Raw genomic sequence first — 13,635 nt, forward strand, 5'->3', positions numbered from 1 at the left:
GAGCCATTCTTTATAATGGCAGGCAAGATGGCATACAATATTGGCTAAGCTGTGAGGTGTAATATTGCGTGTTTAATCGGGAGACGGAGTTCGTTTGACAGACAGGATGTAAAAGTTGGATGAAGACAGGCACCATCAATCAACAGAGTTCTTCTTGGCATTGTAAATCACTGCAGTGCCGATGGGCATCATCTGTCGCCCCTCCTAATTTCAGGCAAAGTACGTAGCTTTATCACTTTTTACAGATGGGCTACACAGCCAGCACGCACCACTTCTTTTTGTTTATTTCCATCATCAACAACCATACACATTCGTCGGTCTCCCAGCACTGTAGCACGTAAACACAGGACATGAACACCAGTTTACCCGTCCACTGTCATCAGCAGGCGAATATTCAGTAGCACAGCAAATAAGAAAATCAAATCAAAACAAACTCCCTCGCTGGAGTAAAACAAAACAAATTAATTTACAAACCAACATCAGTGCAATTCTGTAGCATGTACAGTATGCTTCTGCAAATACTGATACTGTACGATCACATTGGGAGGGAGTGCTCAGCAGTTCAGAGTGCGCAGGGTTTTTAAGGGAAGTAAAAGTCCATAAACGGCTTCTAACACAGAATCAATGTTGATCTTTTTCACTGTAAACAAAACCAAGGCGCCAGAACAATTAGTAGTACACATCAGATGAAATGGAGCCGCTTTGCCCATGCTGTAAGTACTCCAGTGCAGACAGGTTTAGATAGAAAATCAAAGAAATCCCTTGGTCTACCATGTAGTAGTGAGTAGCCAGAAGTCCTAATGTTAACTGTAAAGATAATGGAACCTCAGTGGAGTGGGTGTAGGTGTAGAGCAACATGCTACAGAGGGGTTGTGTGGCTTATATCTAGTGCTCCCTAATCTAAGACCCCTTAAGCCCTCATTAAGTGCCCTGTTACTACAGTCAAAGAATCAATCAAGAGTCAGATTGAAACTTCTCAAATGGTTCGTACATACAACAGGAATCAGTAGTGCGTTTTTTTTTGTTGTTGTTGTTTTTTTTGATGGAATCGTGACTTGAAATTTGGTGTTGGTTTTGAATGTCACACAGCCACTTTCACTTCCTTTGTGATGCCGATGATGTCGTGACATGAAATGTTCATCATACAATGTAGAATGTGAAGTATTGCTGCTCTATATGTGCCTTCTATGCAAGCATAGAAATAATAAACATACTGTAGCGTATTCATTATATATGATTTCTTTGTGGGCAGCACTGGCCACAGTTGTGGAATTATATATACATTTCAGAATGTACAATATATTACTATCTACAGGCACATTTAGTGCAAGATGTCTGCTTTCTTGTTGTTTTTTGGGAGGTTGAGACCAGTTCATTGGTGTATTTGTGTAAATCCACATCTTGAAACATATACAATATATGGTCCTACTCAAGTGGACCACTTGCTAAATTCCAAAACACATAAGACCCTTTCACAGGTCTGAGATCTGATTTTTTTTCCTGCACAATAGTGACAAAAATAAATAACAGAAGGTGACACTATGCACAAAGTGATACATTTCCATTTTCAAAAGTGCACTGAGAATCAGCCAGAAGGTTAACCAGGTCTCGTCAAGCATAGAAGATAAGTTCTGGGATCTGCCCTCCTTGCACCCCAGTGCCATTAGTGCTGTCTGACGAGCACTGGAATTGAAATGTTACTTTCCCGCACTGTACTTCTGTCATTCCTTCCTGTCCAAAGTAGCTCAACTCATTCCCGTCGAGAACCACGCTGGCGGTGTAGAAGGTATCTGGCTCGATCTGGACCGGATACTCAAACCACACCGGGAAAGTGTTGCTGGAACCGTCAGAGAAGTATTTGCTGAGGTTTTGTCCAAGCAGTACTCCTTGACGTTTCAGCTCAATCTTGGCGCTGTACTCTGCTGAGCCACAGCTAGATCCATACAGTCCAAACCCAGCAATGAAAACTCTTTTATCCACTGCAAACTGTATACTGTCACAGCGGCCCCGATAGCGCCACTGATTGCTTCGGTAGGCACAGGACTGGAATCTGTGGCAACGCTGGGGGGTGAGGCCCTTCCTAGGCTGACTGGCAAACTGCATCTCTGGCTTCTTGGCAGCTGTATACCATAGGAAGATGTCATTGGTCTCATTAAGCGTCAGCACGCCCGACTGGGCTGCTCCATTGGCGAAATCATCCAGAGCCATCGTAGGGATACGTATCAGGTACATGGCCTTGCCCAAAACCTTACGCTTGTTGTCAGTCGATGAGGTGAGCTCTTGTCTCTGGCACTCGGCCTCTGCCCAGCTAAGTGCAGCCTCAAATACCACTATCTCTTTAGCGTTGAGTGTTTCCCGCTGTAGGATACTCTCCAGGGTTTGGGCATCAATGTCGCAGAAGCCCTCTGAGCGTAACGCCAGCTCGGCCTGGGCATCAATCACTTCCCAGCAGCGCTGCGTCAGCTCTGGCTCCTCGAACAGGCAGCTCTGAGAGAGCAACACGCAGGCGTTCTTGGCACTCAGACTGGTCTCCAGGAAGTTGACACAGGCACGTGCCAGGTGAGGGACAATGTACTTCTTGGCAGCATAAAGAGTGGCCAACACTGTGTCAGCACTCAGGTCAATTTCATCACAGTAAATGTACCTGTTGACATAAAATAGGAATTTCTCAGCAAACACCGGAGAAATGACAAGAAAACGGCACGGTGTAAATGTGTTTTCTATGATCGTTAATTTAGATGACATGATTCAAACAATAATGCATTTGAGGTTTATTTTTAGTTTCTTATGACTGAAAGTGATTGACATTGAAGTGCTGTAAGCAAAACTTTCCTGTATCTGTTCAAAAATATTTAAGAGAGGAACGAAACGAGATTCTCGCCAGATAAAAAAAAAATTGCTGCGCAAACTTATCAAACTGGCCAACATAATAGTATTCCTCCTACGTCTGTGTCTACCACCTATCACAGTTTGCCTGCAAGGACAGAGAAACAAAACTCAGAAATAAAAGTGATGAAAGGAAGGCAACGAGGAGGTAGAAAAAATATCCTGGGATTCAACAGGAAAATTTGAAAGTATAATGAAATGAACAAGTACAACAGACAGATATAGATTCTGTCCCTGAGATATATAAAGAACACTTCATCTCATTTGTCTGTCAAGGCTTACTTAACAGTTTTATCTGAGATTTGCCAGAGAAATAGATACAGATCAGTCTTATCAAATTATTCTTTTTTTTTACCCATGGACCCCTTGTTCAACTAAAGCACTACGAGGTCAACGGGCCCAGTCGAAGGAAGAATTTAGAGAATCCTTACTTCAGCATTGCCAGAAATGCTGCCGGTTCCACATCTGGTATGTGGATTTCATCCTTGTTCTCAGCAAGTTCACCGTAAAACATGGCATGAAACACCGAGCTGCCCACAGCCAACACATACTGTTGAAAGAAGCAAAGAAAACAGAGTGACGGATGGGAAAAACCAAAATGAAAACAGTTTATCTGTGACGTCAGTGTAATTCATGTGACATGTACTAACATCTGGAAAATGGAGGAAGATTATTTGAAGTGGGGAATCTCAGTGCATTCACGTAACAACACAAATCCCTTTGTGCGTTGGCAAAATCGCACCTGTTGATTTTCTCAGCGCTGCTTAGACAATTACTGTGTCCCCTCAGGGCACGGATGCAATTTTCTAATGAAGAAGACTTGTATTTGCTTGTGACACTACTGAACCGAGTGCAGCAAAAGTTCAATTTCTGAAACTAATGAGTCATCTAAATGTATGATGAAATCACATGCAACTCAATATGACTGTGTGACTAATAGTTTATTAGACAATGCTATGAATTCTGTTATTAAACCTGAGTTTAAGGTCTCTGTGTTCATGCCTGTGTTGTGCATACGTGTGTGTGTGCGCGGCACAAGTGTGTGTAGGTGGATATGTGGGTGGTATAAAGAACACAGAATTTCTCCAAAGTGAACTGCATGCGCACTAGTCGGAAATAAACCTTGCAAATCTAAGGGTTTTTGGAAACAATGCCGTTGTTTTTGTGGCTGTTGTCATACTCTGAAATTCATGCTTATTTTCATTAAGCAAGGTCAGCTGAAAGACAGATGCTCTTTGATGTGCGTTTAGAGACAAGAATCCATACGCTGCCTATTGGAATAATATTATTCTCACCTTGCGGCTCTTTATTTTTTTTAAAGATATCGACATAAATGACTGTTTCTACTTCCACCCTCCATCCCACTATGATAGAGCTGTTAACAAAAAGCAGATCATGAGGCATATTCAATCTCCTGCCTACTGGACACGATAAAGATTGTTGCACTGAGTGTCATATCTCGTTGCCATAATGCCTCAGCATAAAGCACAGTCGAGTCAGTGTCCTTCCATAACTGCGCTCTAAAGTGTACAAAGTGCATTGCAGCTACCATTCATGGATTACACATTTTGGTCCCATGTAAAGAACATTAAAAATGACCCGTGCACAGTCATTCGGAGCCTGTTGATGTGGAAATTTGTGCACTTACAAATTCATGCGACTGTTCTAATCACAATCAAACAGCAGAAATGACTTTTAAATGATTTATGCGCTAATCATAAAAAAATAATGAGGTCAGATGGTGGACTAAACAGTCCAACAGCTGTATTTACACTAGAAATTGCATTGTCGCGTCAAACCTAAAGGATAATCAGTTAAAGACAAAAGTTTGTGCAGGGTGCGAGGCGCACACATGGACGTGCCTCACTCTGCGTCTGATCATTGTTACGGTGTGTTGTTGGGGGTGTTTGATTAAAAGTTGAGTAATTGCAGAGCATTTTCATGAAAAGCTGAGCTAAAGCGGAGACAAAGACGCTCCATCCTGCGCGAAACGACCGCTGAAGAGGATAGCCCTTCCTCCTTCGCTCACTCTGTGCCTCCATCCTTCAGCCTCATTTACATAAATAATTGAGGACTGTCTCGAAAAGACACATGGTGCGGAAGTGATGGTGGAGCACAAAAGGAATCAGTTTCATTATAGCTGGCAAAGAGGAAAGATGTTTTTTTTCAAGCTTTTATGATATGAGCAACAATGGGCCAGCCTGCGTGGCTGCTTGTTTGTTCATTTTCCAGCCTTTTAGTGCAACTTCACTTGATGCTAAAATTCTTACTCTGTGTCCCGGAAGTCGCTGGGTCCTTCCAGGCTGACCCACAACAAAGTGAACATCTGCCATCAGCTCATTGTTGAACATCACAGAATTTCTACAAAGGGAAAGAAAAAAAAAAGGAGGGAGCGGGAGGAGGGTACAAACAGAAAATTAGGTGATTTTAAGGCACATTAAGGATTTTCTTTCTGTTTAATTTAACCTTTTACCAAATAGGGATTGTAGCTTTTAGCAGAAATTAAACCAAATATCATACATCACATTTACTCTGTTCTTTCCTGTTATTCTAAACACTCTAAACACAAGTTTTATGAGTGTGCAAAGTGTGCCAGGTGCTTAAATTAAAATTTAAGTCTCGCACAGAGCAATGAAAGGTCATCATTTTTATCCTTATGTTCTTTTATTCATTCTTTCCACATAAAGACAGAGGGAGAAGATGATGAAGTCAGTGGAAAATCCCCACCGTGAAAGAATGGGACCAACAATAAAGCTACGTTCATATATTATTGAGCAGTGGAACATGTCACAGGGGTGGGTAAACAGCCCCATGATGTTCTGGAGAGACAACAAAGCCGGGTCAGAAAACACACATTTTGCGCTGGACTGCTGGGATCCTTTACTGATAGGCCAAGGCAAATATTTTGCTTTTAGTACAGATCGGCCCTCTGCCTGTTGTGCATTAAAAAAACGCACTCGCTGTGACTGTCCGCCCTCTGTTGTGTCAGAGCGGCAAAGTCTGCAGGAGGCAAAGAGGGTGTAAACAGAGTTCCCCTGTCAGATGGAGGGCAGGGCAGAGATATCACCCACCCCTGCTCAAACCTACATGCACTCACAAACACAGGCACCACCCGTCACGCCTACTACTTTAGTAGAAGTGTTTTGTTGTACATTTTTAATCGTAAGATGGGTGCAATTCAGTAAACCAATTAGACTTTATGGGACATTCTCAAATTTAATCGTCCAATTCATCTTTTTGATCTAAATGTTAATAAAACTTGCAGATTTTCCTTACCTCTCTCTTATAGTGGAGTAGAGTCCCTGCCAGTTACAGTTCTGAATTGTGTTGTTGTTGTTGAGGTTCTGCTGCTGGTACTGTTGCACTGTGGTGGTGGATGCCGGCTTTTTGGTGGGGAAAATATCCGCTGCCATCTTCTTCTTTTTCTTGCTCCTAAGTGTGATTATCTCATAACAGACTGGGGGCAGCTTGGAGCTGCCACTCGCATTCCCTTTCTTGGAGCTTTTACTTGACTTGCTTTTCACTGACTCAGGAAGCATTAAGAAGAAAGTCAGACATTTCATGTTCCTTCCCTTGGCATCGACCATGAGTGTGTTCAACTGCCGAGCAGTGAGTGTGCATGCAGAGAAAACATTCACCGGGAGCAGGCAGGTGCGATGGGGGAGCGAGAACAGCGGAGACTTGAGCTGCACTCAGCAGCGCAGCAGTCAAAGATCCTGTGCGAGGTTTGTATGACCTTTAGGGAACTAATAGAATAACTCCCTTCTCTCCTCTAAAGAGGCAGGTTCACACTGGTGATTGAAAGGCACTTTTCCTGTGTGAAGTTTGATCTGCTGACGGAGAGGCTCTTGTGGGTCCCATCCCTGTTAGTCCAGAGTGATGAGATCAGCTCTCTAAATCACTTCTTTTTCTCTCCTCTGCTCGCCTCTCTCACTCACTGCTTCGCTGAGGGTTGGCCTGACAGCTCCAGATTTAGTATAGCTGCAGTGGTCCTCAACAACGCTGTTTAATCAGTTCCTTTCATTTCGCGCTCTTACTCCTTCTGTGCTTTCCCTCCCCTCTCTGCTCTCTTTTCATGTGTTGATCTACTCGTTTTTCTCCAACACGGCCTCTTTCCCCTTCCTCTCCTCCATGGAGCAAGAGTCCTCTGCAGGATGCTGTAGCCGTGGATGCCGTGTTGCTCCGCTCTGCTCAGCCTCTCATTCTGCTGACTACAGAGGTTGAATGAGAGAGTGCAGAGAGAGAGGAGGAGGAAGAGGAGGCGGAGGAGACCCCCCCACTACCACCACCACTCCCCACCCTCTCTCAGCACAGTACATGGCTCTCTCCGGAGCTCAGCCAATGGCAACACACAGCATTCATGATTGGCTAATGCAGCCTATAGCAGCACATACTTGAATATGCAATAGTGAATGTCAATTAAACTCAATTAAAGTGACAGCCATGCCCCATAAGAATGATATATTTATCTCCGGCTTTACTGTCTGTGGTTCCTTTACATGAAGCAGCAGCATTGAGTCCAGTAAATGGAGACTGTGTTATAATGCAAAAGAACAATGTAAAGTTACAGGGGCTTTTTAAGGGCAGGATTTGTCTAATTCTTGAGTGGTCTGACAATCACTCGTTATTTAAATGAGGTTTCCGTACATTTACACAAACAGTTGAATTTGAACTTCATTTTTCACCTGGGCTGCTTTGATGAGACTTCTTACCTCTGCAAAACCTTAGTAGACTTCAATCAGTAAAAGATTTACAGCATGCCCATTCATGCCAAAAACCTAGTTATACTCAGGATATTTTTGTTTGTAGAATTTGATCTTGTAACATGTTACAATGTGTAAATATCCCCAAAGCATTTAATATTTCAGTTTTAATTAATAGCTTTTTTTCTTTGCTTTTTAGTAAGAACAAAGATCTTTTCTTAGAGCCTTTTTCGTTTTGAAGTACTCAAAAGGCAAATATGTGCTTGCACTTAGGCTTCCTTGTTAGGTCATCTCTTCAGGAGAGTACATGAATCTCTGAACTCTCTACACAGTGTACAACATGATGCATATTTTCCCTCTGCTCTTTTACTCTAGTTAGACCTGAGCACAGTGGGGATTCTGTTTAAACTGAAGGGAGGATTTAGCCGCTTGGCGGCGGTGGTGGTTTAAAATATTTCGCTGACATTCAGTATTATACAAAAGTCTTAAGCCAACCATCATTTCTTCATGTTTTGCTTCCAAGGAGCCAGACTTTCTTATATTTAAGTGGTTTTGAGCAATAGTTCTCCAGGCTTTCCGAATGTCTTTCTTATGATTTTCTTTGGATGTTGGTTGGTTGTTCGCTTTTTTTCAGTCCACTCCTGGTACTTGACCATTTTCAGAGAAATCTTTCTTTTGTTTGTTTAACCACTTAATACTGACCTATGAATCATTCAAGCATAAAAAAAGCACCTAACTCAAATGATGAACTAGTGCTGTGTCTAAGCAGAACAGACAACTTAGAAAGGATCCTATTCTAAATTGCACCTTTAGGGACTTATTTCCAGCAGCCTGTCACAAAAAAACATAATTTCTTCTCATTTCTTTGGTTGAATCCATGAAAAATGCCAAAGACAACACAATTTAAAAGAAATAAAAGATTGTTTTTGCAACAAAAAAGAGAACTATTAGCAGAAAACTTGGCATATCTTGGCACAGTGTGAAATGTGTTCTTAGAAAATCTGACAAAACTGGACTAGTGGAGAACAAAAGAAGAAATGGTAGTCCTAAAAACAACATCTATAGAGCCTGAAAATCATGTCCTTCCAGTAAAGACCTGACACAGGACATGAGACATCCAATGAAACATCATCAGAAATTATTTCATTGAAAGGGTAGCTGTCAAGAAGCCATCTTCAAAGAATAGTAAACAGTAGATGCATTAAAATGCATGACTCATATTTTTCCCTGCTTTTTTTGGTTTTGTTTAGTTAATCCTGAGCACAGTAAGGATTCTGTTTAAACGTCTGGGACGATTCAGTTGTTTGCCGGTGGTTTAAATGGCCTTGCAGACATATATTGTGTAGCGATCCGGCGTTTAATTTCCTTTATTTCATAGGATGTTGCTGCTGCCACTCCTGCTACTGTGTACACGTACATTTATAACAGTACTATTTTAGGCAGCGCTATCACAGCTATTAAATTCTGTTCATTGGTGTAAAATAACATATTATATTTGTAAGAGTGAGAATAAAACTGACAAAAAGAACAAGATAAGGTGAATAGATTTAATAGAGAAAGTCTTCCCTGAACCACTGTCACTGTATTGATTTTTCCATAAACCTTAATTAACTGTCTTAGTGTTTGTTGCGCTGAGGAGCATTAGCCCACTAAGTCCCCTCTACAGTGCACCCTGTAGAACACAGAAAATTTGCTATGGTAACATGGAGCCAGCATTACAGGGCAACATACTCTCAAATTGCAGGCCACTAGAGATGTTACCCTGGTAACCACTTCCACAAGCAACAGCAGGACAGAAATGTAACATGCAGACCAACAATAGGGACAGTAAATGAAAAGGTCTAATGTATCTGTGCATCTTTTGATTTAAATATTTCACAGCAATCCAGTGTCACCACTAAACGCTACATTAAAGCTGTGTAGTGTTTTTAGGAGGCGATCTGGATAACCGGTGACAGAATACACATGTTAAAACTGACAGTTTTGTGATTTATCTGGCATCGCGGTGAAGCGGCCGTACAGTACACGATAAATAGAGTGTCACTATATATCACCTTAAATGGCTTCCTGCATTCTTTAATTACATTTTCCCTCCATTCATCAGCAGAAAATGTAATCTTGTTATTCACACATTCAGGCTGGGAGTGAGAGGAGGAAATAATGATGGTGTTTGTCACAGCGTCAACATCACCTTTTTGTCTCACACTTTCTAATCACACAGTCAGCCTTTTTCACAGAAAAGGAAAACATCAACGTAGAGCAGCAATCAGCATTGTGGACAAAAATTTATAGCAGTTCTTGAATCACCGACGATTAAATGTTGATGATTTTACTCAAGAATAGGCTGACACTACAAGTCATATTTTAATCTTTAATAATTAAAAATAATTACTGTTAGAGCCAGTGCCAAACGTGTTATTCTTGCGTGTTTTTGAGGTAGTAGTATGAAAGCAGTGCACTTAAAGTATTAAATCGTCTTATTTTCTTCATGCAGGTATGCGGTTTAAACATTTCCCTCATATTTTCAAGGCCCCGCGTTGCTCCAACCTCGGGTTTATCAACTTCAAAAGGCGAAGTTAATAAGCAGCAGAAGTCCAGCTGTGCCTTTGTTGATTGCTTCTTGATGACCGTACTCAATGCAACACCTTTATCTTCAAAGTAGGTATACCAGGACACCTTCATCTTCTAAGAAGTAACCGGTGCAGCCGGTGTGCAATGCATACAAGCCAGAAAAGCTGGACAAAGTAGAAACAGATACGGCAGTTGTTAGGAAGATACCTAAGTATTTGAAAGTTGCTCTTTAGCTTATTTAAATTTCCAAAAAGTTTCCTATACAGAACAAATAAACGAGAAGTGATGTGCAGGGCTACATTTTCAGAATGTAGCCAGACAACTGCATGCACTTATGCAAGAGATCAGAGTTGTAAGTTTTCGGTGTTAAAATATTAGTGAACATGAGTGATATTAATGGAGTTTTGTGGGAGGATCTAAGTATAATTTCTTCAAAACTCACTGAGTACTAGGGTCATTAATTATGTTGCGGAAGTGGCTGCTTGCCATTCGTGAGCTGGAGCACAGAGATGCTGTTCCGAGTAGTGGCAAAACTCTTCTGCAGAGAGACACCTGCTGAGAGGCTTGGCTGAGCACAGTGGAGGAAAGAGGAGGCTGCGAAATGAACTGTGATGCACGCCTGGCACACGAATGCAGGGACAGGATCCAGCAACTCGTCCAGTGCCTCCCCCCACATTCCCAGTAGCCTTCCCCCTTCTGCTGCCACTGTTAAAGCAGGCAAGGGCACCTGACAGGTGGAATTTGGGGGGGGGGGGATGATGGCGTCTGCCCAGAGATGGGGCTTAAGGCTCCTGAAAAATAGAGCTGCTAGTCGGCGGCGTCCAGGAGTGAGCAGGCAGTCAAACACAACACAGTTTGTGTGCGTGTGTGCGTGCAAGTTAAAACGCAACGTGATGCGTGTTTATGAAATTAAAACGTGTCATTTATCGATACCCTCTTTCTAATACTGCACTCTCCAGTTTTCCCTGCTTCTTCACATCGAGCATCAGAGGATTAATTTTGCCTGTCATTCCAGATTTAGCCTCTGTTGCATAATCAGCTTGTCAGAATTAGTTTTAACAATGGCACATAAAAGATTTCTTTAGAAAAACCAATCGACGTCGATTATCAAAGGGAATTTTTAACAACGTCCTGTCTAACAAATAGCCTAACACACCAGAGAAGACAACAAGACCATAGATGAGATGATAGCCTCTCCTTTGGCTCACAATCAATATGTCACAGGCAGAAGATGTATGGGGGTAATTTTACTCGCCTAGAAAGCACAGAAATACACAGAAACTGTTGGTGGGCTGGAGGAGCCAAAAGACTCTTGGATCACATGCACAGGAACAGCTGTTTTAGCATGGATACATTCCCCCACACATTTCCACTATCTGTCTTTTTCTATATGTATCTGCCTATCCTTATGCATCTGTCCCGGAGCTATGCGATTGTGTGTCTGTGCATGTCTATTCGTGTTTATGTGCACGCGCTGCTACTGCTGAGTGTGTGGACACAGTAATGACAGTGTAGAGAAGACCTTATAACCCTGGCCCACCACATGCTCACACGCTGACTCCCACACACTTTCCACCATTGCTCACTCATAACCCTCTCGCTGCTGTCACATAAAACCCAATAGCCATAATTTTCATTGTGATTAAATGTTTTGCATGTGATGTGAGATGGTCTTCGCAGATGTATTACGTATTGTGCCCTTCGGGTAATTTGGCAGTGTAGCTCAATCACGGCACTTTTTATTTGTTGTCTAGACCATTGACCTTGCAACTTATTGTCGGAAACTGTTACTGGCTTGTGTGTGTAAACCAGCTTATTGGCGCTGCATGTATTAAATTGGTAATTAAGCTGAAAGATCTTGACATTTGTGTTAGCAACTGGGAAACCTTGAAAGACCTTGATAGATGGTGTTTGGTGTGTGCGCGAGCTATGCTGCAGGATGGGTTTTATTAGTATCTGATGTTGTATCCACCTGATTTCTCTACTGTTTTGCTGTACTTGAAGTTTATTTGAATTAGCTGTTTTTCGTGACTCAGTTTTCACTCATAATAAAAGACATGTACATTTGTTTTTAAAGTTTCAGTTGTGGCCAGAAGTTAAGATAAACTAATCATGGGCATGAATGTCCTAGTAATTTCAATCTTTTAATTATTTCTTTGAACAGGGTGGAAAGATTGTACAGCATAGGTCTTTAATGACAATTTGATGAAGAAATGTGGTTCTCTTTTGGATTTTATCCAACCCACACAAAGTCAAAATATATATACATACAGGATCAAATATATCCATGCACCCCCACTAATATTTGGTCAAATAGGTAGGAAGTTGTGCATCGACTGGACCCTTTTGGTAGCCATAAACAAGCTCCTGGCACAATTCTGGCTGGATATTTTTCTACGCGTCTTTGCAGAATTAGACTGCTTTAGCTATTCCAAAACCAGTTTTGGTGTGTGTTTGGGATCAAACATCCAGTTGTGTCCAAGTTTCAACTATCTGGCTGTTGATTTGATGTGAAATTTAATTATTTGAAGGTAGTCCCCCTTCTTCATTATCCCATCCACTTTGTGCAGTGTACCCTACCACTTCCAGCTAAACAGCCCTAGTGCATGATGCTATATATGCATGATTGACAGCTGATATAGTGTTCTTCGGTTTGAAAGCCTGACTTTTATCAAACATACTGCTTCGATGTGACCAAATAGCTCAAATTCAAATTTTATTTGTCACACACACACAACCATACACAGTATGACATGGGGGTGAAATGCTTGTAGTTGTACAATGCCCGACCATTAAATGACAGAAAAAAACGTTTTACAATATTTACAATTTACAGTTTACTACAAAATTTTTTGTTTTTTTAGAGTAATTAATGCTGTACAATAATTCCATCCCAGAGAAAGAACAGTTCAAAGAAACTATTAAAAGCCCCGAATTACCATGAAATTTATGCCTGTGATGAGTGCATGTAAATAATTGTAAATACAGAGGTTAAAGAACAATCTAGCATATTGGATTAATAAGCATATTGGATTCATACATAGAGTTTGTTTGCTTCAGCCCGGTGTTCCTTTCAGCTGATGACATCTGAGATATTTGCACATTATAAATCAGAAAATAATTACACCCCCCAGTTCGATCCTCATGCACAACGCGCATCATTTTTTTCCAGCAGTAGCAGCACAGGTCAGCAGTCCACAAAGAAAACAGCATCTACAAAGAAAACAACACACGGAGATTTGTATATTCCTGTACAGGAAGACAGAAGATTTGTATACCCTTTCACAGTTTCACACTTTCTTTAATACACTGTACTTGCAAATCTGAACACATTTGCACTTTCCTTCACACAATCACAAATTTACACATATTTACAAAACTCTACTCAGGTGCATAGTGAGACACCGATTTAAAACTCTTCACACATACTTTGCAAATATCTTTGTTACAATAATATGTCTGAAATAACTGAGAA

General features: G+C 41.4%; 1 protein-coding gene across 1 annotated transcript; it reads right to left on the reverse strand.

Moving 5' to 3' along the window:
- Positions 1 to 266: 266 nt before the first annotated feature.
- On the reverse strand, positions 267 to 7,172 carry btbd3b (BTB (POZ) domain containing 3b). Its single transcript, XM_005936318.3, has 4 exons — positions 6,163 to 7,172; positions 5,157 to 5,247; positions 3,318 to 3,436; positions 267 to 2,644 (listed from the first exon to the last, which is right to left on the reverse strand). Exons 1-4 carry the CDS (start codon positions 6,471 to 6,473, stop codon positions 1,612 to 1,614), a joined length of 1,554 nt encoding a protein of 517 aa, XP_005936380.1. The 5' UTR covers positions 6,474 to 7,172; the 3' UTR covers positions 267 to 1,611.
- Between the last annotated feature and the right edge of the window lie 6,463 nt (positions 7,173 to 13,635).

The sequence above is a fragment of the Haplochromis burtoni genome, unplaced genomic scaffold (assembly GCF_018398535.1).
Source record: "Haplochromis burtoni strain Fernald_Lab_line unplaced genomic scaffold, NCSU_Asbu1 Contig_207, whole genome shotgun sequence".
Lineage (NCBI taxonomy): Eukaryota > Metazoa > Chordata > Actinopteri > Cichliformes > Cichlidae > Haplochromis > Haplochromis burtoni.